General features: G+C 40.6%; 2 protein-coding genes across 2 annotated transcripts; one reads left to right on the top strand and one right to left on the bottom strand.

Annotated features, from left to right (window-relative positions):
* Positions 1 to 235: 235 nt before the first annotated feature.
* On the top strand, positions 236 to 4,997 carry LOC131950506 (bifunctional methylenetetrahydrofolate dehydrogenase/cyclohydrolase, mitochondrial). Its single transcript, XM_059312699.1, has 6 exons — positions 236 to 571; positions 1,478 to 1,665; positions 1,810 to 2,085; positions 2,499 to 2,606; positions 3,080 to 3,295; positions 3,919 to 4,997. The coding sequence occupies exons 1-6, from the start codon at positions 504 to 506 to the stop codon at positions 4,062 to 4,064; spliced, it is 1,002 nt and encodes a 333-aa protein (XP_059168682.1). The 5' UTR covers positions 236 to 503; the 3' UTR covers positions 4,065 to 4,997.
* A 3,765-nt stretch (positions 4,998 to 8,762) lies between these two features.
* On the bottom strand, positions 8,763 to 25,018 carry LOC131950528 (ras-related protein Rap-1b). The gene is made up of 6 exons (XM_059312723.1): positions 24,779 to 25,018; positions 20,224 to 20,356; positions 14,480 to 14,557; positions 13,051 to 13,134; positions 10,026 to 10,200; positions 8,763 to 9,706 (listed from the first exon to the last, which is right to left on the bottom strand). Exons 2-6 carry the CDS (start codon positions 20,256 to 20,258, stop codon positions 9,362 to 9,364), a joined length of 717 nt encoding a protein of 238 aa, XP_059168706.1. The 5' UTR covers positions 20,259 to 20,356; positions 24,779 to 25,018; the 3' UTR covers positions 8,763 to 9,361.
* Between the last annotated feature and the right edge of the window lie 425 nt (positions 25,019 to 25,443).

The raw sequence follows: 25,443 nt of genomic DNA on the forward strand, positions 1-25,443 counted from the left end.
AATAACAACCAACCCATGAATATGATCTCAATAAAATGAATAATAGAGTCAAATAGACGATCTCTCTGACTTAAACTTAAAGCGATAGATGTGTTGATATTTCTAGATGTTGTGTACTTTTAATTGTTTGAGTAAATTTAGATATAGATTCTAGTAGATCTACTTGTGAGTGTTAAAGGATGCATCCTACCACAAGTACTAATCTCAGTAATCTGTGTTTACGAGTTGTATTTCGTCACGTTGTTGATGAGTTACCATCGCGCATAAGCGGCGTTTTGACAAATTTTACAAGTAGATCTAGATCTACAGTTGCGCGATCAAGGCTTAAAGTTAAATTGAATCAAAATTTACAGACATATTCAAGCAGATTGCCACCGATTATAACAAATGCTAATATATGTTCAGACACTGGGCTAGCAAAGTGTAGAAATTTTAGTTTAATTTCATCCCTACTGCATAGTAAACTACACAGAAGAAATCCAGCAACATTATTCAACAATTTTATGAGTGATAAATTTAATTGTGTCAACCATGAACTTCAACATATCCGTAGTTTCAGTTCCACACCCAGGTAACACGCATGATAACATGTTCCTAGATATAAGCCTAGTAAGGCCTAGTTGTATACTCTCTATAACTCTATAAGTAATCTATATTTTTAGACACATTACTAGGGATTCTATTAAGCCTAAAATAAGCCTTAGGCATAGGCCTAACTGTGTAATAACTAATGATAATTATTTTGACACAAGGGGTCATCCATAAATGACGTCACACTCGTAGGGGGGAGGGGGGGGTCCGTAATTTTGTGACGATGTGTGATGAGGGGGAGGGGTCAGATGTTGCGACGTCACATTTTTGCATTATAAAAAAGCAATGTTAGAAAACGAATTTTAGACGTTATTTCGCGTTTTAGATAACTGTTTTAATAAATTGTAATAGTTTAGACAAGATTTTGGAAAAATATCAATGTTTTAAAAAAATTCAACTGCAATTTTAAGGGGGGTTGTAGGTTGAGGTGTGACGTCATTTTAGGGGGGGGGGGTCTGGCTTTTTGTGACGAAGTGTGACGGAGGGGAGGGGGGGAGGTAAAAATCGTCAAAAAAAGCGTGACGTCATTTATGGATGACCCCCAAGTAGAAATGATTTTGGCATTATGTTGAATTTTGGAAATTAATTAATGCAACTGACATAGACCAATACTAAAAGATGTTGAAATGGTTTCCCAAATTAAGATAGTATTTTGAAGAGAGGTGGTAAGCTTAGGTGTAACATCAATTTAGTGGGAGAGGTATGCCATTATGTGATGATGGGGAAGGCAGAAGGTGTGATGTTTTTGTTTATGGATGATCTCTAAGTAGATTGATCTCAATACAATCAATACAGTATTCGTTACCATCATATTAACTGATTGTTCCTACCTGCAACTTTTGCTGTACACTGTTGTAAATATAATATTCTTTTTTTTTTTGCCTAGGTTTTACAAAGCTGTTGTGATAGACGGAAAAGCTATTGCACAAGATATAAAGAATGAAATAAAAGCAGAAGTGGATGCTCTTGTTGAAGCAGGAAACAGACCGCCCCACCTAGCAGTCCTCTTGGTTGGTAATGATCCGGCCAGCATCGTCTATGTAAAGAATAAATCACAGGCAGCTCATTACACAGGTGAATTCATTGCCTCTCTGGAAGTATCTTTTTTTAAGTTCTCTTTTCAAATCACCATTTTAAATTTAAAAACTTTAGCCGTATAGTTGCCATTTGATATAGGTATATCATGTGATATTCTGAATATTTGTACCACACTTCCAGGTATATCATGTGATATTCTAAGAATTCCAGCAAAAGTGTCAGAGGCTGAGCTCCTGAAAGAAATAGAATTTCTCAACAGTCTGGAAGAAAATGACGGCATACTTGTCCAACTACCTCTGCCTGCTCACATTGATGAGAGAACTGTTTGTGATGCCGTGCTGCCGGCCAAAGATGTTGATGGTTTCAACGTTCTCAACGTCGGCAGATTTTGTGTGGATCAAAAAGCTTTTATCCCAGCTACTCCATCTGGGGTGTTAGAAATCATTAGAAGATTGAGTATGTCATTTTTTAATTGTAGAGGTCATTAGAAGATTGAGAATGTTTTTTTTTATTCTGAAGATCATTAGAAGATTATGTCATTTTTAATTGGGAAAGTTGTTAAAAGATACTGTATTAATTTTCAAATTGAAGAAAATAATTAAAAAATAAATTTGGATATTATTAGCAAAGTAACGTATTTTTAACTCAGCTTAAGTTATTGCGTTATAAACAAATACACATTTTTAAAATAATATGTCAGTTAAAATTATTGAAATAAGAATCTTGATGTTAAGCTGAATTGTTACTCTCACTCATAAATAGCTTGTAATTTTTGGCTGGTTACTTTACTTTAAACAAACACACTGTGATATGGAACCTGGGCAACTAGTTTATTTGATTAAAACTTTTAAAAATCTTTTTGTCTTCAGAGATTGAGACCAACGGCAAGAATGCTGTTGTGATTGGCAGGTCAAAGAATGTGGGGCTACCCATTGCTTTACATCTTCATTCAGATGGTAACGGGGGCTCAAGAGCAGGTACAATTTGGGCTTTGTTTAGTCATGTTTAGTCATTTATTAAGTTCCTCTTTAGACCTAGTGACCACCCCAATGTAAGTCAGGTACCCATCAGATCTGGGTTGACTCAGGGACGTCCTACAGTCAACAGTCTGAACTGAGATCCGCTAGCAGTCTGACACTCCATCATTTCGTCACACCGTCCCCAATTATTACTTGGCTTTGTTATGTTCAGTCATTAGGGATACAGAATGCTTAATTTAGCTGACGTTTTGTGTATTAAAATTGTCACATTATTTTTTTATTTGCAAATATTTTATGGCAAGTAATGCCAAGATTTGTTACAGTGTATCAACTGAGTTTTTCAAGAAAGTTTGTATCATCTGACCAGGTGACGCCACAACCACCATCTGCAAATATTATGGCATATGATACCATGATTTGTTACAGTGTATCAACTGAGTTTTTCAAGAAAGTTTGTATCATCTGATCAGGTGACGCCACAACCACCATCTGCCATCGCAACACAACACCAGAGCAGCTCAGACATTTCACCCAGTCAGCTGACATCATCGTGTCTGCCACCGGCGTGCCAGGTCTGATACAGGCTGACATGGTCAAAGATGGCGCTGTCGTAATTGACATTGGCATAACCAGAGTAGTAGAGGCAAACGGCAGAGCTAAGCTGGTTGGTGATGTTGACTTTGAAGGTGATTTTGGTAGTCAATACTCTAATACTTGCTAAAAAATCTCTTAATGGAATTTTTACCAAGGAAGCTTTTATTATTAGAAATAATTAATAATGTTTACATTATTTTGGTAAAATAAATATTTACATATTTTTGGTAAAACAAATATTTACATATTTTTAGTAAAACAAATATTTACATATTTTTGGTAAAACAAATATTAACATATATTTGTTAAAATGAATATTTGCATTATTTTGGTAAAACAGAAAAACAGGAAGCAAGTTTTTTTACTAGTGGAAAATTTGGATGTTGTTATTTATTATTGGAAATTTGAAGTAATTAATGGGATAAAGAAATAACTCTAGATCTGGAGTCCATCTGTTTCTATAGCCCCCTCACAAAATGGGATAAAGAAATAACTCTATATCTGGAGTCCATCTGTTTCTATAGCCCCCCCCCCCCTCACACAATGGGATCAAGTAGCCAGATTTTTCTCCCTTTGTTCCCCACAGACCCTAGAGGCCGTATTCAGCTGTTAATGTTGAGTTTGAGTGAGTTAATCAAATCAAAATAAATTAGAAGATGAATGAACCAAATAGGTTTTCTCTAACTAAAACCCAGAGTTTGCTTGACCTTGACAGGTGTGAGTCTCAAGGCCAGCCTGATCACACCTGTACCAGGTGGTGTTGGACCAGTCACTGTTGCCATGGTGATCAAAAACACACTCATCGCATACAAGAAGGAGATCAGCTATGGTCAGTGGAACAAGCCATCTATACCAAGTTAGATCATTTAGGGAAATGTTCAGCATATCCACCTGTTAGTTCTATGTATCCAATATTTTGATGTATCCACCAACTATAGAAACTACATATCCATTATTTAAAAGATTGCTCAGTTGGTGAAATCTTCCATTTGTTAAGCAATAAGAATCTCATTGACTATGTACTTAATTGTTTTTAAAAAAATATTCGTTCTGTGTAATATTTAGTCATTGATGGGCACATATTTTATGCAAGGGAAATAACCATGGTTTTAATCAAGGATTTTCACAGTTAAATCCCTTTTGTCATTCATGACCACTTTAAAAACTTTATTATAACATTGTTATGTATGCACTAAAAATAAAGAAATAAATGATTTTCTGTAAATATACAATAATGAACCACTTTATATAAAACTATAAGAAAAAGTATGTGTCACTATATATTGTATTCAATACTCTTGCTAAAAAAAATATTAATCGCTTATCTTTTTAAAAAAAATATTTTAATGTAAATAGCGGTTTGCATATTTTTAAAGAAAATCATTTAATTTTCTTTATTTTTAGTGCACACTAAAAACTCTTTATTAAGAATGTTTTTATTAAAATATTTTTAATCAAATCAAATAGCAAAATTCAAAACACTTTCGCACCAAATGAACACATAGCAAATGTATGTGTAATAGCATAAATGTGTGTGAAATGGTGTATAAAGATTTTTACTTTATAAGACAATCTTTAATAAATATTTGTTTTAAATAATTTATTACGTCAAAGTATTTTTTAAAAAATAAGTTTATTATCTCTATAGCAGTCATTTAGTGAATGCTAAAAGTATTTAAACTTTGATTTTCGTTACTTAACAACATTGGCAGGGTTCAACTTGCGGGATAGAAAATATAAGATTGAACTGTATAACAAAATGATCAGACTTGGTTACTTGGTGTAGTGGTGATTATGCTGTGGTGGTGATGATGAATGGTGACAAGGTGTAATGGTGATGAATGGTGACATCGTGTGGGGGTGATGATCAATGGTGGTGTGGTGACGATGAATGGTGACAAGGTGTGGTGGTGATGATGAATGGTGTCATGGTGTGTTGGTGATGATGAATGGTGACATGGTGTGGTGGTAAAGATGAATGGTGAAATGTTGTGGTGGTGATGATAAATGGTGACATGTTGTGGTGGTGATGGTGACATGGGGTGGTGGTGATGATGAATGGTAACGTGGCGTTGTTGAATTGTGTCAAGGTGTGGTGGTGATAATGACATTGCTCCACTTTGTGATGATTTGGTCTACTGGTGATTTTTGTATATATTTATTTATTTTAAAATGTTATTCATGTTTAATTGATTATTGCCACGGACATTATACATAATGGAGTGTATAACAATTGAATAACTTGTGTTGTAAAGATGTTTAGTTTATGAAGCTGCTAATGATCAAATGCTAATACTGACATCCAAGTTGATTGCCAAATTTTTTTTTAAATTGCAGCTTGAGGTGAGAATGACAAGGTGAGAAACTGTAACAATATTTGTATTCTCACAGCCAGTCATTTAACGACTGTCTGAATTTTTGATAGTTTTACAGGTTTACGATGATTTATTCTGGTATATTTGTTTTTACCTTTGTATTTTTTCTTAAATAATACGTAGCCAGTAGTTGTACAGCATTAGAGCTATTCAAAATATATGGTGATGACATAGACCATTTTGTGATTTGTGTGATGCAATGATTGTATTTGTGCTAGGGAGACTATTTTGTGATTTGTGTGATGCAATAGTAGAATGTATCAAAATATTTGATAAAGCATTAGCCTTGCAAGTGTTTCTTCCAGTCTTTTTTCTTGAAGAGATGCCTGGAAGAAACACTGAGTCTTAGTATTTTGTCGTACTGCTAAAAATGGTCCAATTGATGTAATGTAAGACATCAGGTCATGTAAGACATCAGGTCATGTAAGACATCAGGTCATGTAAGACATCAGGTCATGTAAGACATCAGGTCATGTAAGACATCAGGTCATGTAAGACATCAGGTCATGTAAGACATCAGGTCATGTAAGACATCAGGTCATGCAAGACATTAGGTCATGTAGGACAAGACATCAGGTCATGTAAGACATCAGGTCATGTAAGACACCAGGTCATGTAAGACATCAGGTCATGCAAGACATTAGGTCATGTAGGACAAGACATCAGGTGATGTGAGACATCAGGTCATGTAAGACATCAGGTCATGTAAGACTAGGTCATGTAAGACATCAGGTCATGTAAGACATCAGGTCATGTAAGACATCAGGTCATGTATGACATCAGGTCATGTATGACATCAGGTCATGTAAGACATCAGGTCATGTATGACATCAGGTCATGTAAGACATCAGGTCATGTAAGACTAGGTCATGTAAGACATCAGGTCATGTATGACATCAGGTCATGTAAGACATCAGGTCATGTATGACATCAGGTCATGTATGACATCAGGTCATGTAAGACATCAGGTCATGTATGACATCAGGTCATGTAAGACATCAGGTCATGTATGACATCAGGTCATGTAAGACATCAGGTCATGTAAGACATCATGTCATGTAAGACATCAGGTCATGTAAGATATCATGTTATGTAAGACGTCAGGTTATGTAAGACAACTTTGTACAACCTAATCTCCCCAGCAGTTTAAAACACTCTGAGACTTGTAAAGTTAATACATAAGAATATGTTTTTACTGCAGAAGTGTTATTGATCTTAGTTTATATGAAGAAACATAGTTTTCAAGTGTATAGTTTACTTTTTATTACTAGCTTTAGTTCATTTTAGAGTAATTTTTACATTAATTTTATCAAAGTGTTATTTCAATTATTTTTTAAATTAGATTATTTAGGCAGTACTATGGTTGTATTAGCAACTCATTTAATCAACAGTATGCTGTTTTTGTGCAAAAGTTGTGTGTTACTGATGCTGTTACAGCCTCCAAATATGGAGGTACTTGCAGCAATGATTTGTCAGATTTTAAAATAAATTTCTAAGCCAACCATTGTACATGCTGACTTTAGTAATTGAACAATGTATGATGCAGGTGTGCAATAGGTGGGACAGGTGTGGATTATGTGCTGCAGGTGTATCCTACTGTGTGGTGCAGGTGTACGAAGTTATGCAGGTGTATAGGTGGGACAATAGTATTTTACTGTTTAAAAAAATATTAATAATAAGTTCAATAACTCTTTTTTAACAAACTTCAAGTAGACAGCTATTACTGAGTTAATTCCCTTGACTGTGACTATTGGTGACTAACAGTGCTTTAGTTCTGCTGTTTCCACTGTGTGCTACCATAGGCCCCTCTGTGTTCCTATTAGACATCACCTGAGCTAGAATTTGGGTTAAATAGGTGCAGTAACTCTGGCAAGACTTTGAATGACGGTTAGATTAGATTCATTTCTTTCCAATTTATACATATATATATATATATATATATATATATATATATATATATATATATATATATATATATATATATATATATTAATAAATGTAAACTTGTGTTGGTTCTTTAAAGAAAAAAAAATTGTGTACATACAATGAAATCAGCCAATTGCTAAACTTATTAATTGAACCTGCTTTTATTTTGGGGATCTACAAGGGAAGATTACCCCCAAGCTCTCTTCCCCCCCCCCCTCTACAACCCTGTGTAAAGCTTAGAGCACGGCTCCTCAGTTTCTCCATCTTGCGTTTGAACATTGTGCTGAGAACACCTGACCAAAAATAACAAAACAGACATAATTTTTAAAATGTTTATTACAAAAGTGTATTGTTATAAAAATGATGCCGTAAAATATACACTGGACAGTTCTGGCATAAAAAATTCAAGCAGATTTATGTTTTCTATGTACAGTAATGCAAAAACATGGAATCATAAAATATCTACGGTCTTCGAAACAGGCGCAAGTTCTATAACTCGCTGAACAGTGGCGATTCAACGGCTAGAGTAACCTCGCTTTAACTAGCGCATAACAACAAGACTTTACATTTATAATTCAAAGATAAAAAAACAACAGTATATATTGCACATTATACGAAGGTTTTTGAGTTATTTTGTGCGTGTGTGTGAATGGTTGTGTGTGTGCGTGTCCTTGCATTTCATACTGCTGGAGGCAAAGAAGAAAGAAAAAAATCAGTTCCATAAAATAATTAAATAAAAACCATTACGCTGAAATTACATAAAAACTAGAGGGAATTCGTCCGTTTTCTTTCTGAAACTTTAAAAGTTCTTTGAACTGAAATTCCATCCTAGGCTGCAGCTCTGGTTTTTGTCTAATATATTTTTTTTAATTAACTTGTTTTATCAACATTCTAACAGTAAAAAAAAAATTATAAATAATAAAAAAAACTAGATTACATTTGAACTTGAGACAAGAAATTTTTAACACCTTAACCTGACTATATTTTTTTTTGCAAAGAAAAGAAAAAATGTAAAAAAAAAACGTGTCTTCACGTGTCTTCCATTATACATGATTACATCATAGTTGTTACATGATTACATCATAGTTGCTACATGATCATTTGTAGGCTACTGAAGCATTGGCTCTACAACTAAACATTGAACAAACGTAAGTCGCAATTTGATGACAACACTTCTATTAATAACTTCTCAGATGTGCTTCTAATTAGTCCATGTGCCGGCAGATGTTCAGCCATGTTATCAAACGTGTACCAAACGTTATCAAACTTGTACTAAACTTGTACCAAGCGTTATCAAACTTAAACCAAACGTGTATCAACTGTGTACCAAACTTGTACCAAACGTTATCAAACTTGTACCAAACTTGTACCAAACGTTATCAAACTTGTACCAAAGTTGTACCAAACGTGTATCAGACGTGTATCAAAACTTGCTTCACACTCACAGATCTGTCAAACACGTCAGACATTTAGACAGACATACAGACAGACATACAAATTCATATTTTAAATAAACATTGTCAAGGCGAAGTTTGCATTGGCATGTATACAAAAATAGGCAGCCTTTGTGTACAATAGAAACAAGATGGAGGTCAGCCCAGGCGAGTGACTGCCCTTGCCAAAGGTCAATCCTCTAACACATAGCAGAACACCAACCCGATGGATGATACGGTTATGATTTCATGGATTAGAAAATAAAACATTCTAACCATTATTTTAATAACACATGGCATAAATGTCACTTGGTGTTTGATGACATGTCATTCTAGGATTGACGTCAATGCTGGTGTCATTAAGATCTCGTGTTTTGATTCGTTAAGCCGGTGATATATTTACACGCAGTGGTCTGACGTAGGTTTACGTATTGACGCTCTGCGTCCTGCGTTTGGCCAACTTGTTCTTCTTCTTGTTGTCGTTAGAGGACGGCATGGACTCTCGGCGTCTTCGGACTGCCGGACTCAGCTCGTACCGGACCTTGGACTGTCGGAGGATCTCCTTGAAGATGCCGACGATGTTGATGTTTTCCTTGGCCGAGGCCTCCACGTACCCGTTTCCCCAGTCCAGACAGACCAGGCTCTCGGCTGTTTCCGGAAGGATTGTCCGTCGGGACTCGCCGACGTCCGTTTTGTTGGCCACAATCACGATGGGCACGTCACTCTCCGCCCGCTCGTCCAGAATCTGCTGACGTAGTTTGGTGATCTCCTGTGGAGCAAGTCATTAATTATGTTAATTACATCAATCACACTAAGGTAGATGCAAAAATAAAACGACTTTAATATAATAAAATAAAATACAAGTTTAAAAATCGGAATAACTAAAAGAAGATCTGGTTCCAGCTTATTTAAACCAACTTTAATATCTAACAAGCAGATTTAGTTTTAAAATTTTCTTTTTCTCATTAAATATTCGCGGAGAGTTTGAAATTTTTAAAAATTCCACAGAAATAAAGCAGACAAACTATTAGAACTCTGACATCTGAAGCGATACAATTATTGTACGAGCCAGAGCTAGCTAGACGAACCTGAAACGAATATTCGTCCTCTACTGAGTAGACCAGAACGAAGGCGTCGCCGTTATCGATGGCCAACTTCCGCATGGCCGGAAACTGGTGCGAACCGGAAGTGTCCAGAATGTCAAGGGTCAGGTGGACGCCATTCATGTCGTACTCGCCTCGGTGGAGCTCTTCAATAGTCTCCCTGTAGCAGACACAAAATACGATTGGTTATTGGTTACCTAGCAACAGACACACAATACAAACATTGGTCATTGGTTAGCCATCAAAGGGCTTACTATACAAACATTGGTCATTGGTCACCAGCTATATGCATATAACTTAAAGTATCAAACAATGGGTGTCTAGATTTCCTCTTTCATTCCTGCTCCATACCTATTTACATACATACATATATATAAATATATATATAAATATATATATATATATATATATATATATATATATATATATATATATATATATATATATATATATATATATATATATATATATATATATATATATATATGTGTGTGTGTGTATATGTGAGTTATCATTAACAGACATCACCATCTCATATTTCGCTGAGTCAGCGAGGGGGGGGGGGGGGGCGGGTCTTCTCATTGACGTGTAACATATGTTCAAAGGGCGCTTAGCTGCGCTGTACTTGTATGAGACAGCTGGGATTCTAAGGTGAGGCAAGTCATTAGGTTGGGGTCATTTGGCGTTTATCGTTAATTACATCAGAAAGTTGATATTCGCCCAATATTTGCTAGTGTTTCTGGGGAAATTCAATGGAGGGGGGCTCAGATATCATGGAAAAATTTATGAACACGAACGTTTGAAGGTAGTGATGCATATATATATATATATATATATATATATATATATATATATATACATATATATATATATATATATATATATATATATATATATATATATATATATATATATATATATATATATATATATATATATATATATATATATATATATATATGAGATCCGATAATTATTGTTTGTTTTGTAGCGACTGCTGATAGTAGTATGTTATGAAGCTCCCAACCAACTGAAGTATTATCAGTAATCTCTCCCCCTCTTCCTGTTCCCCCCCTCCCCCCCCCCCCCCCCCCCCACCATAATATTTCAGAAAAAGCTTCCCCTACTAAAGCCTAGCATGTACCACTGTACTCTAAGAACAAGACAACAAGCGCCTGCCGTACAATAGTACAAGGCCAAACTGGCAGTCAATAACGTCACAATATGGAGTGTGTCAAGGTGGCTTAGATTGGGGGGGGGGGGGGGCTGGTATCAGTGACAGGTAGTTGGGGGTCTGGTACGGGAGGGGAAGGGTCCTGTGCACTTAACATTGGGGCTATTTTTGTTTCATCATGAAAAAAAATAACTACCACCCAATTAAGTCAATAAAAAAATCAGTCACCAAAGTGCGTCCTTTTATTTATTTATTTTGTTTTGTCCTTTTACACTAGAATAAGGATGAAGTCATTAAAAAAGTTCATGAATGTTTATCGTCTGTGTTGATGAACATAAAAAATTGTGTTCTGATTGACCCTGCGTGGAGATATTAGACCAAATGGCATCAGTCAATGAAGGGACTAGCACTAGTACAGCAGGCCGTACACTGTGGATACGTGTGTATTGTGGATAGGTGTATCCATCAACAGTGGATTAGTGTTTGTATTGTGGATAGGTGTAACAGCGTGTGACTACCACTATTTTACTTTAAGCTCTGTTCGTGGGTTGGTGTGGTCGAGATGTTCACGCGTTCACTGGTGTGCTGGGTGCTGGGTGCTAGGTGCTGTGTGATGGGTGCTAGGTGCTGTGTGATGGGTGCTAGGTGCTAGGTGCTGTGTGATGGGTGCTAGGTGCTAGGTGCTGTGTGATGGGTGCTAGGTGCTGTGTGATGGGTGCTAGGTGCTAGGTGCTGTGTGATGGGTGCTAGGTGCTAGGTGCTGTGTGATGGGTGCTAGGTGCTGTGTGATGGGTGCTAGGTGCTAGGTGCTGTGTGATGGGTGCTAGGTGCTGTGTGATGGGTGCTAGGTGCTGTGTGATGGGTGCTAGGTGCTAGGTGCTGTGTGATGGGTGCTAGGTGCTAGGTGCTGTGTGATGGGTGCTAGGTGCTGTGTGATGGGTGCTAGGTGCTAGGTGCTAGGTGCTGTGTGATGGGTGCTAGGTGCTGTGTGATGGGTGCTAGGTGCTGTGTGATGGGTGCTAGGTGCTAGGTGCTGTGTGATGGGTGCTAGGTGCTGTGTGATGGGTGCTAGGTGCTGTGTGATGGGTGCTAGGTGCTAGGTGCTTGTGATGGGTGCTAGGTGCTAGGTGCTGTGTGATGGGTGCTAGGTGCTAGGTGCTGTGTGATGGGTGCTAGGTGCTGTGTGATGGGTGCTAGGTGCTGTGTGATGGGTGCTAGGTGCTAGGTGCTTGTGATGGGTGCTAGGTGCTAGGTGCTGTGTGATGGGTGCTAGGTGCTAGGTGCTGTGTGATGGGTGCTAGGTGCTAGGTGCTGTGTACTAGGTGCTGTGTGATGGGTGCTAGGTGCTAGGTGCTGTGTGATGGGTGCTAGGTGCTAGGTGCTGTGTGATGGGTGCTAGGTGCTGTGTGATGGGTGCTAGGTGCTAGGTGCTGTGTGATGGGTGCTAGGTGCTAGGTGCTGTGTGATGGGTGCTAGGTGCTAGGTGCTGTGTGATGGGTGCTAGGTGCTAGGTGCTGTGTGATGGGTGCTAGGTGCTAGGTGCTGGGTGCTGGGTGATGGGTGCTAGGTGTGATCTTAGGATTCTATACGTTCATTACGTCCTGATGTGGAAGCTGACACCTCGGCCACAACTTCCTAACGTCGTGTTAAAACAGGATCTAAACATTCGCGCTGGAGTAGGCAGGTTTCGAACCTGACATAGACAACTCACACACTGCTTCACTGACCAAGCCATTCCTCCTACAAGCACCCCCCCCCCCCCCCCACACACACACTCAACAACACCCCGGCCCGGGTCAGGTGCACATCCGGTGAGATAAAAGAGAGGTAACTCACTTGTATTCTGAGACAAACTGGTCGTAGAGGAACTGTGAGATGATGGCCGTCTTGCCCACCCCTGCCGCCCCCATCACCACAAGTCTGGGGAGAAACACACAATTTTTAAATCACATCTTTCAAATTTCATACTTTTAATCACATCTTTAAATATCACACTATTAAATAGCAAATTATTTAAATGTCACATTTTTAAATGTGGCAGGTTTCAGGAAATTTTTAGTCGTGATGACGTCATATTGGTACTTATCACGTGATTAGAGAACTCGTGACCAGATCTTAATTATTGAACTTTTTGCGCTTGTCTGACGCCCTCCCCCCCCCCCCCCAGACACCACACGGTCCACCATGTTGTTTGACATGCGCCATCTTGGATCTGTTCAAGGTCACAACATATCTCAACAAACTGCAGTAAATTTTTTTTTAAAGATTGGCTTCTCTGTAATGACGTAAATTGTAGCCTATGGCACGTGCAATTAGCTTGATTGTTCAAGTCACGTGAGTGATAACTCGTCTGGCCACTGTCCCCCCCCCCCCCCCCCCCCCCCCCATCCACCATCACTACCAGACAGAACTGGTTAAATCCGAGTTTTCCAGTCTCCCAGTGGTTTCGTATTGAGAATGTCCGTCAGTAGATAATGGTTAGAAACTTGACCTAGCTAATGAAGGCGGTGACAGCCTTTATGTTGGAGCGTAGGGCATTGACACAATTTGTGACTGTATTGCCCTGAGTTTGACACAATTTGTGACTGTATTGCCCTGAGTTTTGACACAATTTGTGACTGTATTGCCCGGAGTTTTGACATAATTTGTGACTGTATTGCCCGGAGTTTAGACATAATTTGTGACAACCGGCCTTGACCTCAAATCTAGACCACCTGAATACGTGAGCTCTAGTAAATACTTAACCCTCTGGTGGCTGGATCTCATGTAAAACACATGCATATTTAATGGACGATGATGAGTTACGTGCGGGATGTGGAGGGTTAAAATGGTTTTACTACAGGCTGATGGCTTGGTTATGTCATGGGCGAGATTCTCGTGTCGTTTACTGGATGTGCGAGATCTCGTGTGGTTTACTGGATGGACGAGATTCTCGTGTGGTTTACTGGATGGACGAGATTCTCGTGTGGTTTACTGGATGGACGAGATTCTCGTGTGGTTTACTGGATGGACGAGATTCTCGTGTGGTTTACTGGATGGGCGAGATTCTCGTGTGGTTTACTGGATGAGCGAGATCTCGAGTGGTTAGCTTTAGTTAAGATCGGACAAAGTGTTGAGTTTTCTGGAGGTGAAGGTCAAACATCAGATACGTCAATCCCGCTAAGGCTAAGTGTTGGGTGGACCATCACCACCATCACCACCCTCACCCTACCGCTCACTTCCCAACAAATCCCAACCCGCTGGGAAGGAAATGACCTTGACCTACCTGTAGTGTGACTTTGGGGCGTTGTTGTTGGAGGTGACCGACAGTTGGTGTTTGTTGGGGCTGGTGGACATGCTGGTTCTGTGGAGGGAGAACACAATCATTGAGGGCACACAATCATTGGAGGCACACAATCATTGGAGGAACACAATCATTGAGGGCACACAATCATTGGAGGAACACAATCATTGGAGGAACACAATCATTGGAGGAACACAATCATTGAGGGCACACAATCATTGAGGGCACACAATCATTGAGGGCACACAATCATTGAGGGCACACAATCATTGAGGGCACACAATCATTGTAGGCACACAATCATTGTAGGCACACAATCATTGTAGGCACACAATCATTGAGGGCACACAATCATTGAGGGCACACAATCATTGAGGGCACACAATCATTGAGGGCACACAATCATTGAGGGCACACAATCATTGTAGGCACACAATCATTGTAGGCACACAATCATTGTAGGAACACAATCATGAGAGGAACATAATCATTGGAGGAACACAATCATTGAGGGCACACAATCATTGAGGGCACACAATCATTGAGGGCACACAATCATTGAGGGCACACAATCATTGTAGGCACACAATCATTGAGGGCACACAATCATTGAGGGCACACAATCATTGAGGGCACACAATCATTGAGGGCACACAATCATTGAGGGCACACAATCATTGAGGGCACACAATCATTGAGGGCACACAATCATTGAGGGCACACAATCATTGAGGGCACACAATCATTGAGGGCACACAATCATTGAGGGCACACAATCATTGTAGGCACACAATCATTGAGGGCACACAATCATTGAGGGCACACAATCATTGAGGGCACACAATCATTGAGGGCACACAATCATTGAGGGCACACAATCATTGAGGGCACACAATCATTGTAGGCACACAATCATTGTAGGAACACAATCATGAGAGGAGCATAATCATTGGAGGAACACAATCATTGAGGGCACACAATCATTGAGGGCACACAATCATTGAGGGCACACAATCATTGAGGGCACACAATCATTGAGGGCACACAATCATTGTAGGCACACAATCATTGTAGGCACACAATCATTGTAGGAACACAATCATGAGAGGAACATAATCATTGGAGGAACACAATCATTGAGGGCACACAATCATTGAGGGCACACAATCATTGAGGGCACACAATCATTGAGGGCACACAATCATTGTAGGCACACAATCATTGAGGGCACACAATCATTGAGGGCACACAATCATTGAGGGCACACAATCATTGAGGGCACACAATCATTGAGGGCACACAATCATTGAGGGCACACAATCATTGAGGGCACACAATAATTGAGGACACACAATCATTGAGGGCACACAATCATTGAGGGCACACAATCATTGAGGGCACACAATCATTGTAGGCACACAATCATTGAGGGCACACAATCATTGAGGGCACACAATCATTGAGGGCACACAATCATTGAGGGCACACAATCATTGAGGGCACACAATCATTGTAGGCACACAATCATTGTAGGCACACAATCATTGTAGGAACACAATCATGAGAGGAACATAATCATTGGAGGAACACAATCATTGAGGGCACACAATCATTGAGGGCACACAATCATTGAGGGCACACAATCATTGAAGGCACACAATCATTGTAGGCACACAATCATTGTAGGCACACAATCATTGTAGGAACACAATCATGAGAGGAACATAATCATTGGAGGAACACAATCATTGAGGGCACACAATCATTGAGGGCACACAATCATTGTAGGCACACAATCATTGATGGCACACAATCATTGAGGGCACACAATCATTGTAGGCACACAATCATTGTAGGCACACAATCATTGAGTGCACAATCATGGGAGGAACACAATCATTGGAGGAACACAATCATTGTTTTTTTGCCATAAGCGCCAGATGTAGACTGTCAATTACATGATGTAATTCGGATATTGATTGCAAGTTTAATTAACTGCTGTATAGACTATTCACAATTTAATTAACTCGTCTGATTGCTAATCGATATTTAAAAGTCCAGGTAACAAGGGGGACAGAAGTAATCGAGGTTTTTATCTTGTGGGTTGTGTCCCCTGAACAAAGATAAACACTATTGGGGCGGGGCGGATGGCGTAACGGTTTGGTAATCGTCACAGTTTCCGGTCCAGATACACCATCACGTGACGGAGATGGAGCGATAAACAGCGGAGTCTGATTAATGGGGGGGGGGGGGGGGGGGGGTCGGATGTGGGTGGTGGGAGGGGCTGATACTCTGTTATCACGTGATCTGTTCTGGAACTCTTTGGGTGGCATGGGATGGCGTTAAAGCTGGTGTCTGGTTGGTGTGTGGTTGGTGTGTGGTTGGTGTGTGGTTGGTGTGTGGTTGGTGTGTGGTTGGTGTGTGGTTGGTGTGTGGTTGGTGTGTGGTTGGTGTGTGGTTGGTGTGTGGTTGGTGTGTGGTTGGTGTGTGGTTGATGTGTGGTTGGTGTGTGGTTGGTGTGTGGTTGGTGTGGTTGGTGTGTGGTTGGTGTGTGGTTGGTGTGTGGTTGGTGTGTGGTTGGTGTGTGGTTGGTGTGTGGTTGACGTGATTCGGAGCTAACGAATTTAGCGACACCCAAATATCAGGGGGGGGGGGGGTAATGCGGCCTATATAGGAACAACACCCACCCACATAAACCCTGTGAATGTATCTTTGTGTATATCTGTGGATGTATGTAGGTATGTATGTATGTATGTATATAGGTTATGCGCCTTCACATATCTAGAAGAAAATGTGAATACATCTCAACTATTTGGTTAGTATTGGCTCTATGGAAACAAAAAATTAGGATGCAATAATGCATACATGATTAGATTTGTAGTCGGATAGATTGTTATCTATTAGCATATGGGACCATTAGAGGCTCACACTACCCACACTACTCACACTACACACCTACCCACACTACCCACACTACCACTACACTACCCACACTACCACTACACTACCCACACTACTCACACTATCCACACTACCCACACTATCCACACTACCCACACTATCCACACTACCCACACTACTACCACTACCCACACTACCACTACACTAGTCACACCACCCACACTACTCGCACTACCCACACTACCACTACACTAGCCACACTACCACCACACTACCATTCTAACCTGACCATCAGGCGACACTTCTCCAAACAACGGAATAATGAGTTGGGAGTTAATCGTCCCCTCCCCCCCCCCCCCCCCCCCCAGTGCCTGCCCCAGTCTGATCTCTTGATACCAGAGATCTTGTTGTCTGAATGATACCCCCCCTCCACACACACACACTTGAAGAGATTGCAAGAAAAAATACATTTGTCTTGTTGCTGACGCAACTGGACGATTCCATTTGAAGGGGGTCTCAACATGAAATGTTTGGTCCGCGTGTGGGCGATTCCATCTGATCGGGAATTCAGCGGTGTGGGCTGAACCAAATCGCTTTAATCTCTGGGTAGAGTGGGGCTTGTTTCCTACCCGTTAGTGCAGTGTTTGGAGACCTTGTCGTTCTAAGTAGTCGGAGTTTATTTGTTCATATAAGTGTGGGGTTACGGAAGGTTTTTGTACATAGAAACAAATTGTTTCTTTTCTCGTTTATTGGTACACCTGGGTAAAGGTAAAAAACACAACTCAGTCTTCAAAGACGACTGAGATGTTGATGTTCTTGTGAGATGTAGGTTGGGGTGGTGGTGTAGGTGCAAAGGTGATTCGAACCCACGACAGACGGCGGTGTTGGTGCGAGGATGATTCGAACCCCCGACCACACAGACTTGTGTCGGTGTTGAGACCGACCCGGACCGCCCTACATACAGCTGGTGTTTGTTGATGAGGCGCGGGAGTGCAGACGACAACAAATTGTATGCTAACATTTGGCATACAAGGACACGACCGCGTGACGTCAGCCGCCGGAAATCCGGTAAGCTCACGTGCCTGATGTCAGAAGAGAGCTGGAGAACCGGACATTTTTTCCGACAACCGAATCACGTCCGTAAGCTGACGGGATTTGTCCGGGGAATTGGTTTCAATAAAATTGATACGTCCCGGCAATTTTTTTTAGTTTTGTTTCGTTTGTCTGCGTGTACTTTTTAATCATCTGCAACAGCCAATGAGGACCAAGCCTTGAGATCACATGACTTGATTTTCGTCATTGCTGTGCACGAACAGCTACTTTCTCTGATAAGTCTAATCCTACACGGTTGCACACGAACATACACTTTATCGGGTGTATGAAATCGTTTATGGTTGGTTATTCTCAAAATAATTTTTATAAATAACGCTTTAATTATATGTATATGTATATATATATATATATATATATATATATATATATATATATATATATATATATATATATATATATATATATATATATATATATATATATATATATATATATATATATATATATATATATATATATATATATATATATGTTGTCTAGCATGGATTTGTTTTTCAATATGGGTCAGCAGACTACCATAACAGCTATTTTTAGCAACAAACTGATGTATTCACGCAGATTTATGGCTTGAACAAGCCCAACCAATTGCTGTTATGTTGAAATACAGCTCGCATTTCACAAGTCGGTACTTTATAATTGTGTACGCATTGTGTTAACGTTGATCGAAGTACATCAATCAGATCTTGATCTACATCAAAATATGTTTTCTCGGCTAACATGAAATCTTGCCCTAACAAAAGTATGTGCACGTTGGGACAGCTGTATGTGGATATGGGGACAGCTGTAGTTGGAACTCCCGCATACCGAGTTATGTTATGACGAGATACAAACAAGATATTTACATCCACCTCACCACCTCGCCACTCTGGTGAGATGGGGGAGAGATGGATGGGGGAGAGACGGATGGTAAACAGCGAGATGGGAGACATATGACAGCAAACGATGACAGACTGACAGTCATGTGAAAGACAACGACGACAGACAAACAGCCAGATGGCAGACAAAACGACAGACAGCGAGATGGTGAGAAGTTGTTTATTGATTTCGTGTAAGATTCTCGAGGCTGCTCATATGCGCATACATTTACTTTATGACGAAGGTTCTCATATGCGCATACATTTACTTTATGACGAAGGTTCTCATATGCGCATACATTTACTTTATGACGAAGGTTCTCATTTGACGATAGTAGTACCCAAAACTAGATGATGCTCAACTACAACATGCATTTATGCATGTCAATAAAAAACAATTGTATTTTGCAATAGCTGACCGTTAGCAAATAAAACGTTTCCACCCATTAAGACATCATTTTTTGTCCTGGTCAGATCAACATCTTAATTCTTATTTGACTTCTGGAAATCTGCACTGACGCCCAAGAAAACACAGATCGTGTTACAGGCTCCCGGTGTACTTTAAGGCCAGGATTTGTTGACTCTCCTCCATGACGTCACTCGTCATGTCAACGTCATCATAAGCCCACTCCGCCCTTACAACACCCCCTCCCCCTCTCTTTCCCCCCCCCCCCCCCCCCCCCACAAAGGATACATATAGACCGAGTTCGCTTAGGTGCTCACGATATTTTTATAGGGTTAAAATTAAAATTGAATCTAACTAGATTATGGATCATTTGCACTGTTTTTTTCTTGCACTGTACGTCATTTGCATGATCATTTCTTGCACATTTACCTGATAATTTCTTGCACATTTACCTGATAATTTCTTGCGCCTTCTGTAAGAGTTTCATGCTATTCTTGTGGGTCAGGGACTGTGGGTCGGGTGGGTTGCCTGGGTCACCTGGGTCTCCCTTAGTGTTTAAGTTTTTTGTTTGATTTCCTAAGCTCTCTATAGAGAAGCAAAACACAAAAGAAAAAAAGCTAATAAAACCAAACCAAAATCAAAAGGAAAAGTAAAAAACAACAGAAAATGGGTCAACAAAATCAGAAGAAAGAGCTAATGTAGTGCAACTAAACATGAAAGAACTAATGCGGCGCAAGTTAAGCGGAAGAAAAATTAATAGAACTAAAAAACAAAGCTTAGGGAAATTGATACGATAAATTAAAGTTCAAGATTGTCTGCCCTTTGTTGTTAGAGTGGTGACCTCTGGTATTTAAATACGCAGTTTGTCAACAGTATGGAGAGTTTTCTGTTCAATGTTTGTTTTTATATGTGGATTAGGATGGGATTAGAATGGGATTAAGGCTCACGAAAAAAAACAACAGGAGTTTAAAGAGAAACAACAATAACTCTTGTTTGTTGGGTATTAGTTTGTGCTGTTTGTTGAATGAGGTTGTGATTGTTGTTGCAGGTGGTTGTGTTTGTGTTGTGTTTGTGTTGTGTTTGTGTTGTGTTTGTGTTGTGTTTGTGTTGTGTTTGTGTTGTGTTTGTGTTGTGTTTGTGTTGTGTTTGTGTTGTGTTTGTGTTGTGTTTGTGTTGTGTTTGTGTTGTGTTTGTGTTGTGTTTGTGTTGTGTTTGTGTTGTGTTTGTGTTGTGTTTGTGTTGTGTTTGTGTTGTGTTTGTGTTGTGTTTGTGTTGTGTTTGTGTTGTGTTTGTGTTGTGTTTGTGTTGTGTTTGTGTTGTGTTTGTGTTGTGATTGTTGTGGCGATTGTTGTTGTGATTGTTGTTGTGATTGTTGTTGTTGTGATTGTTGTTGTGATTGTTGATATAGTTGGTTGCGATTGTTGTTGTGATTGTTGTTGTGATTGTTGTTGTGATTGTTGTTGTGATTGTTGTTGTGATTGTTGTTGTGATTGTTGTTGTGATTGTTGTTGTGATTGTTGTTGTGATTTTGTTGTGATTGTTGTTGTGATTGTTGCTGTGATTGTTGCTGTGATTGTTGTTGTGATTGTTGTTGTGATTGTTGTTGTGATTGTTGTTGTGATTGTTGTTGTGATTGTTTTTGTGATTGTTGTTGTGATTGTGTTAGTTGTTAAATGAGTGCTCACCGTGCTCGCTGTGGAAAAGGCGGCGATCAACGTAGTTACAACACCACCACCAACATCAACCACCACCACCACAATCAACCACCACCAGCACCACCACCATCAAACATCACATCACACAGAGTCAGCTGCCACACCACAGCAAGGGGAGGATGGTGTTCATAGGTCTCAAACTCATCTGTCATTACAGTTTACCCCCTCCTCCCCATACAACCTGCGTCCACACATTGCAACATCACACAGAATTCCACACATGTTGTTCATTGGTTACTAATTTTAGAACATAATTGCACGCGCCATCTAAAACAAAAACTAATTACTTTTACATCAGCACGAAAGTGACTAAATATATACCAATATATATATATATATATATATATATATATATATATATATATATATATATATATGTGTGTGTGTGTGTGTGTGTATAGTTGTGAAACGTATGTTGGATGTTACAGCAGCTGTAGGGGTAGGATGTATGAATCAATACACCAGTCACTAGTCAAAGGAGACACGAGTTACCGCGCTGATTATTCGCGGTGACTTCCCCTGATCTTGTACGATTAAAACAACAGGACCTGTATTAATACATTAGGTCGGTAGGTCTCTGAGATTAAAACAACAAGACCTGTATTAATACATTAGGTCGGTAGGTCTCTGAGATTAAAACAACAAGACCTGTAGTTAATATATTAGGTCGGTAGGTCTCTGAGATTAAAACAACAAGACCTGTAGTTAATACATTAGGTCGGTAGGTCTCTGAGATTAAAACAACAAGACCTGTAGTTAATATATTAGGTCGGTAGGTCTCTGAGATTAAAACAACAAGACCTGTAGTTAATATATTAGGTCGGTAGGTCTCTGAGATTAAAACAACAAGACCTGTAGTTAATATATTAGGTCGGTAGGTCTCTGAGATTAAAACAACAAGACCTGTAGTTAATATATTAGGTCGGTAGGTCTCTGAGCTGTCACGTGATGGGAGGGGGGGGGGGGGGGTTCGTCACTTTTCTTAAATATGACATGATGGGAGGGGGTGGGGTTGACGACACCACCCCAACACAAATGACAGCAATCTGTAGGTGTGGTGACAAAATCTGGCATAATCTGCCGTATGTTTACTGTGTGGTGAGTTGAAGAGTTTGTGGAGTAATGACGTCAACATCAGCGTATACCTGACACAACTCACCATCATAGTGCGGCGCCATCCCACCCCATATCTCACCACTCCACAACTCACCACCCCACACCACCCAACCCCGCACCTCACCACCCCACACCTCACCACCCCACACCTCAGCACCCCACATCTCACCCCCACACCACATCACCCAACAAATTCCGTGGCCTGTGACCTTCAATGCCCCTGCTGACCTCCAGAAGTTACGTAAGATGTGATCAAATCGAGCGTGCTCACCAACTCACTAACTGGGTGGCACGCTCGTCTAACCGGCAGTAAAACTTTACGACCGGCTCACTCGCGTCACGACCGGCTCACGATGTCCGGTTCACGAGCCAGTCAAGATGGATGGATTACACCAGCCAATCGCAACAAGCCGCTGGGTTATGTGTACCGCTGTGGGATGGCGTGGAGCCATAAAGTCAGGACAGATACGGCACAGGAAGTGTCACGGAGGTCAAATAACGTGACGGGCGGGGGTGAACTGGAGGGGGTGATAAGAACATGGACGACATTGTCACGAGATTTTGAACACGTTGTACAATGATCAAATCACGTAAAGTCTCGCGCATTCAGTCCTCACAATGTTCAAATCACGTAAAGTCTCGCGCATTCAGTCCTCACAATGTTCAAATCTCGTAAAGTCTCGCGCATTCAGTCCTCACAATGTTCAAATCTCGTAAAGTCTCGCGCATTCAGTCCTCTCGCTGCTTATTCCCAACACAAGCTGTTCCTAATTGGTTTCTAAAATTCAATTGAAATTTATTAAGCTATTGAATTTAATCTATTTTCAAATTAGATTTTTGTTCTGCATATCACGTGATTCTCCTCAAACATCACACAATAGCTGGAGAGAGAACGGAAGAGGGGGGGGAGAAGAGGAGAGAGGGAGAGAGGGAGAGAGGGGAGAGAAAGATGAAAAGAGCGAGGACAAGCCACGTGATTAGACCACATGACACGCGGGCTATTAATGACCGTTAAATAAAAATGGCGGCTGTAGGGTTACGTCAGATGTTCAATCTGTGGTTGGCTGTGATTACACACGCGCTGATTGGTTCAACTAAATGGCTGGTCGGATGGGTCGACACTCTCGGGCACATCATAATTAGGGGTTGGGGTTGGGTATGTCTTTAACCATGATAGCTGGGAGGGGGGGTGGGGGCTGTATTCAACTTGTTCTAGCACCTGGCAATCTGTGTCGTCCACAGATGTGTGCATGCTTATTGTACAGCCGTGAGATGGTATCACATTTAGGAACATTAACACCTCCAATCACGACAGGTTTACCTAACAGAATCTTTGTGTGTGTTTGTACCTAATGCTGGTGGTATAGAAGCCAACGCTCTATCGACCCGACCAGCAAGCTCCCCTGTGATCTGATGTTTGAGTTGGGTTTTATCTCAGTTGCACGAGACTACTGGGGATTAGGGGACGGGCAGGGGGGGGGGGGGGGACGGGCAGGGGGGGTCGCTACCCCAGGGAGTGAGGAAATAGGTGAATGACACGTGCACTGGTCGCGTGCGACCTTGAGCTGTCAGCTGGCACGCTAGTCCTGTCACCATGGAAACGGTCAAGCCAGTCTTAACAAAAGATGATTTCTCTTGCTTTTATAACTGACCGTCTTCTCTTTGGTTCGCTCAAGGTACAAAGAAAAAAAAAAAGCCGGCAAATTAAAGACGATCTGTGGACACACTGTACTGGCTCTTTCTACTGTAGAACGTTTTGTCTTTGTAAATACCCGCTCAACATTCTATGACAAGACGTTCACCCACATTCAAGGACATCTCCCCCCCCCCCCCCCCCCGGGGCGTGCATAGTTGAAGAAAGAAGTGCTGTTAATTTAAACGCATATTTAGCAAAGTATGGTTTTAAAAAGGCAACGATAGCCGCACAAGTAGAGAGGGCGTATAGTCTTAATTAAACATCACAACGGCCAAAGCTTTAAATACAGAAAAAAATAGCTTTATTAATCTAATTGAGAAATATTCTACAGCTCGACGTGCGAGGGTGAAGCTAACACCAACGTGAGTAGAACTCACGGAGGTGTAGTTAAAAATGTGCGTGAGTCAACAATGTCTTTCAACTTTACCAACGTGATTAGAACTCACGGAGGTGTAGTTAAAAATGTAAATAATGCCTTACCTCTTTCTTGGTCCAACGGGAAAGAATGGGCAGAAACAAGCAACGCGTTGGTAAATGGTGAGATGAATGTGGTGACTCGTCTAGGTGACTTCAAAGTTGGGCTGGTTGTCAAGTCAACAGATGGTGACTGATTAATGACTGCGCGCGCAGACAATCTTATCAGCAGAAGTGAAGAGTCAGCAGAAGTCACAGTTTTTAAATCAACAGATATTGGAAGGCTCCGAGAAGAAATGTTTTGTTTTGTTCAACTGTAATTTGAATACAAGTCCGTGTTTTTAATTGTTGGTGATGTACTGGGAAAATAAAACGTCACACAAGTTTGAAATTGTTCTAGTGAGGTCGGGGATTTCATCGCCTTTATAGAGCAGACCGCACAGCAGACGACAGTGGGAGACGACGGCGGGCAGACGACGGCGCGAGTCAGCGCGAGTGAGGGCCGGGTGAATGAGTGCACCGTGAGTCGACTGTGGCGTCGACAAGTGCCGGTTAGCCGGCAAAATAGTCGGCAACAAGTTGTTCGATGACGGGTGAAGACAAACAACGAAACACTTTTCTCACACGGCAGGGTCGGGGAGGGACGGGCGTTAAGAGGGGTGGGGGGGGGGGGGGGGGTGAGGTCGTCTTGAGGCATGATCTGTGTCTTCAAGTAAAGTACAACAACAGAC

Source organism: Physella acuta, unplaced genomic scaffold (genome assembly GCF_028476545.2).
Source record: "Physella acuta isolate Inbredline_101_S28 unplaced genomic scaffold, ASM2847654v3 ptg000769l, whole genome shotgun sequence".
Classification (NCBI taxonomy): domain Eukaryota; kingdom Metazoa; phylum Mollusca; class Gastropoda; family Physidae; genus Physella; species Physella acuta.

Bases quoted from the DNA above. Each gene is read 5' to 3' on its own strand.
- LOC131950506 (XM_059312699.1), top strand. From the start codon at position 504: ATGAGTGATAAATTTAATTGTGTCAACCATGAACTTCAACATATCCGT. The intron at 572-1,477 runs GTAACACGCATG...TTTTTTGCCTAG, and splicing joins AGTTTCAGTTCCACACCCAG to GTTTTACAAAGCTGTTGTGA. The intron at 3,296-3,918 runs GTGATTTTGGTA...TGACCTTGACAG, and splicing joins TGGTGATGTTGACTTTGAAG to GTGTGAGTCTCAAGGCCAGC.
- LOC131950528 (XM_059312723.1), bottom strand. From the start codon at position 20,258: ATGAAACTCTTACAGAAGGCGCAAGAAATTATCAG. The intron at 13,135-14,479 runs GTAGGTCAAGGT...GTTTCTCCCCAG, and splicing joins GCCCCAAAGTCACACTACAG to ACTTGTGGTGATGGGGGCGG. The intron at 10,201-13,050 runs GTGAGTTACCTC...TGTCTGCTACAG, and splicing joins CAGTTTGTCTCAGAATACAA to GGAGACTATTGAAGAGCTCC.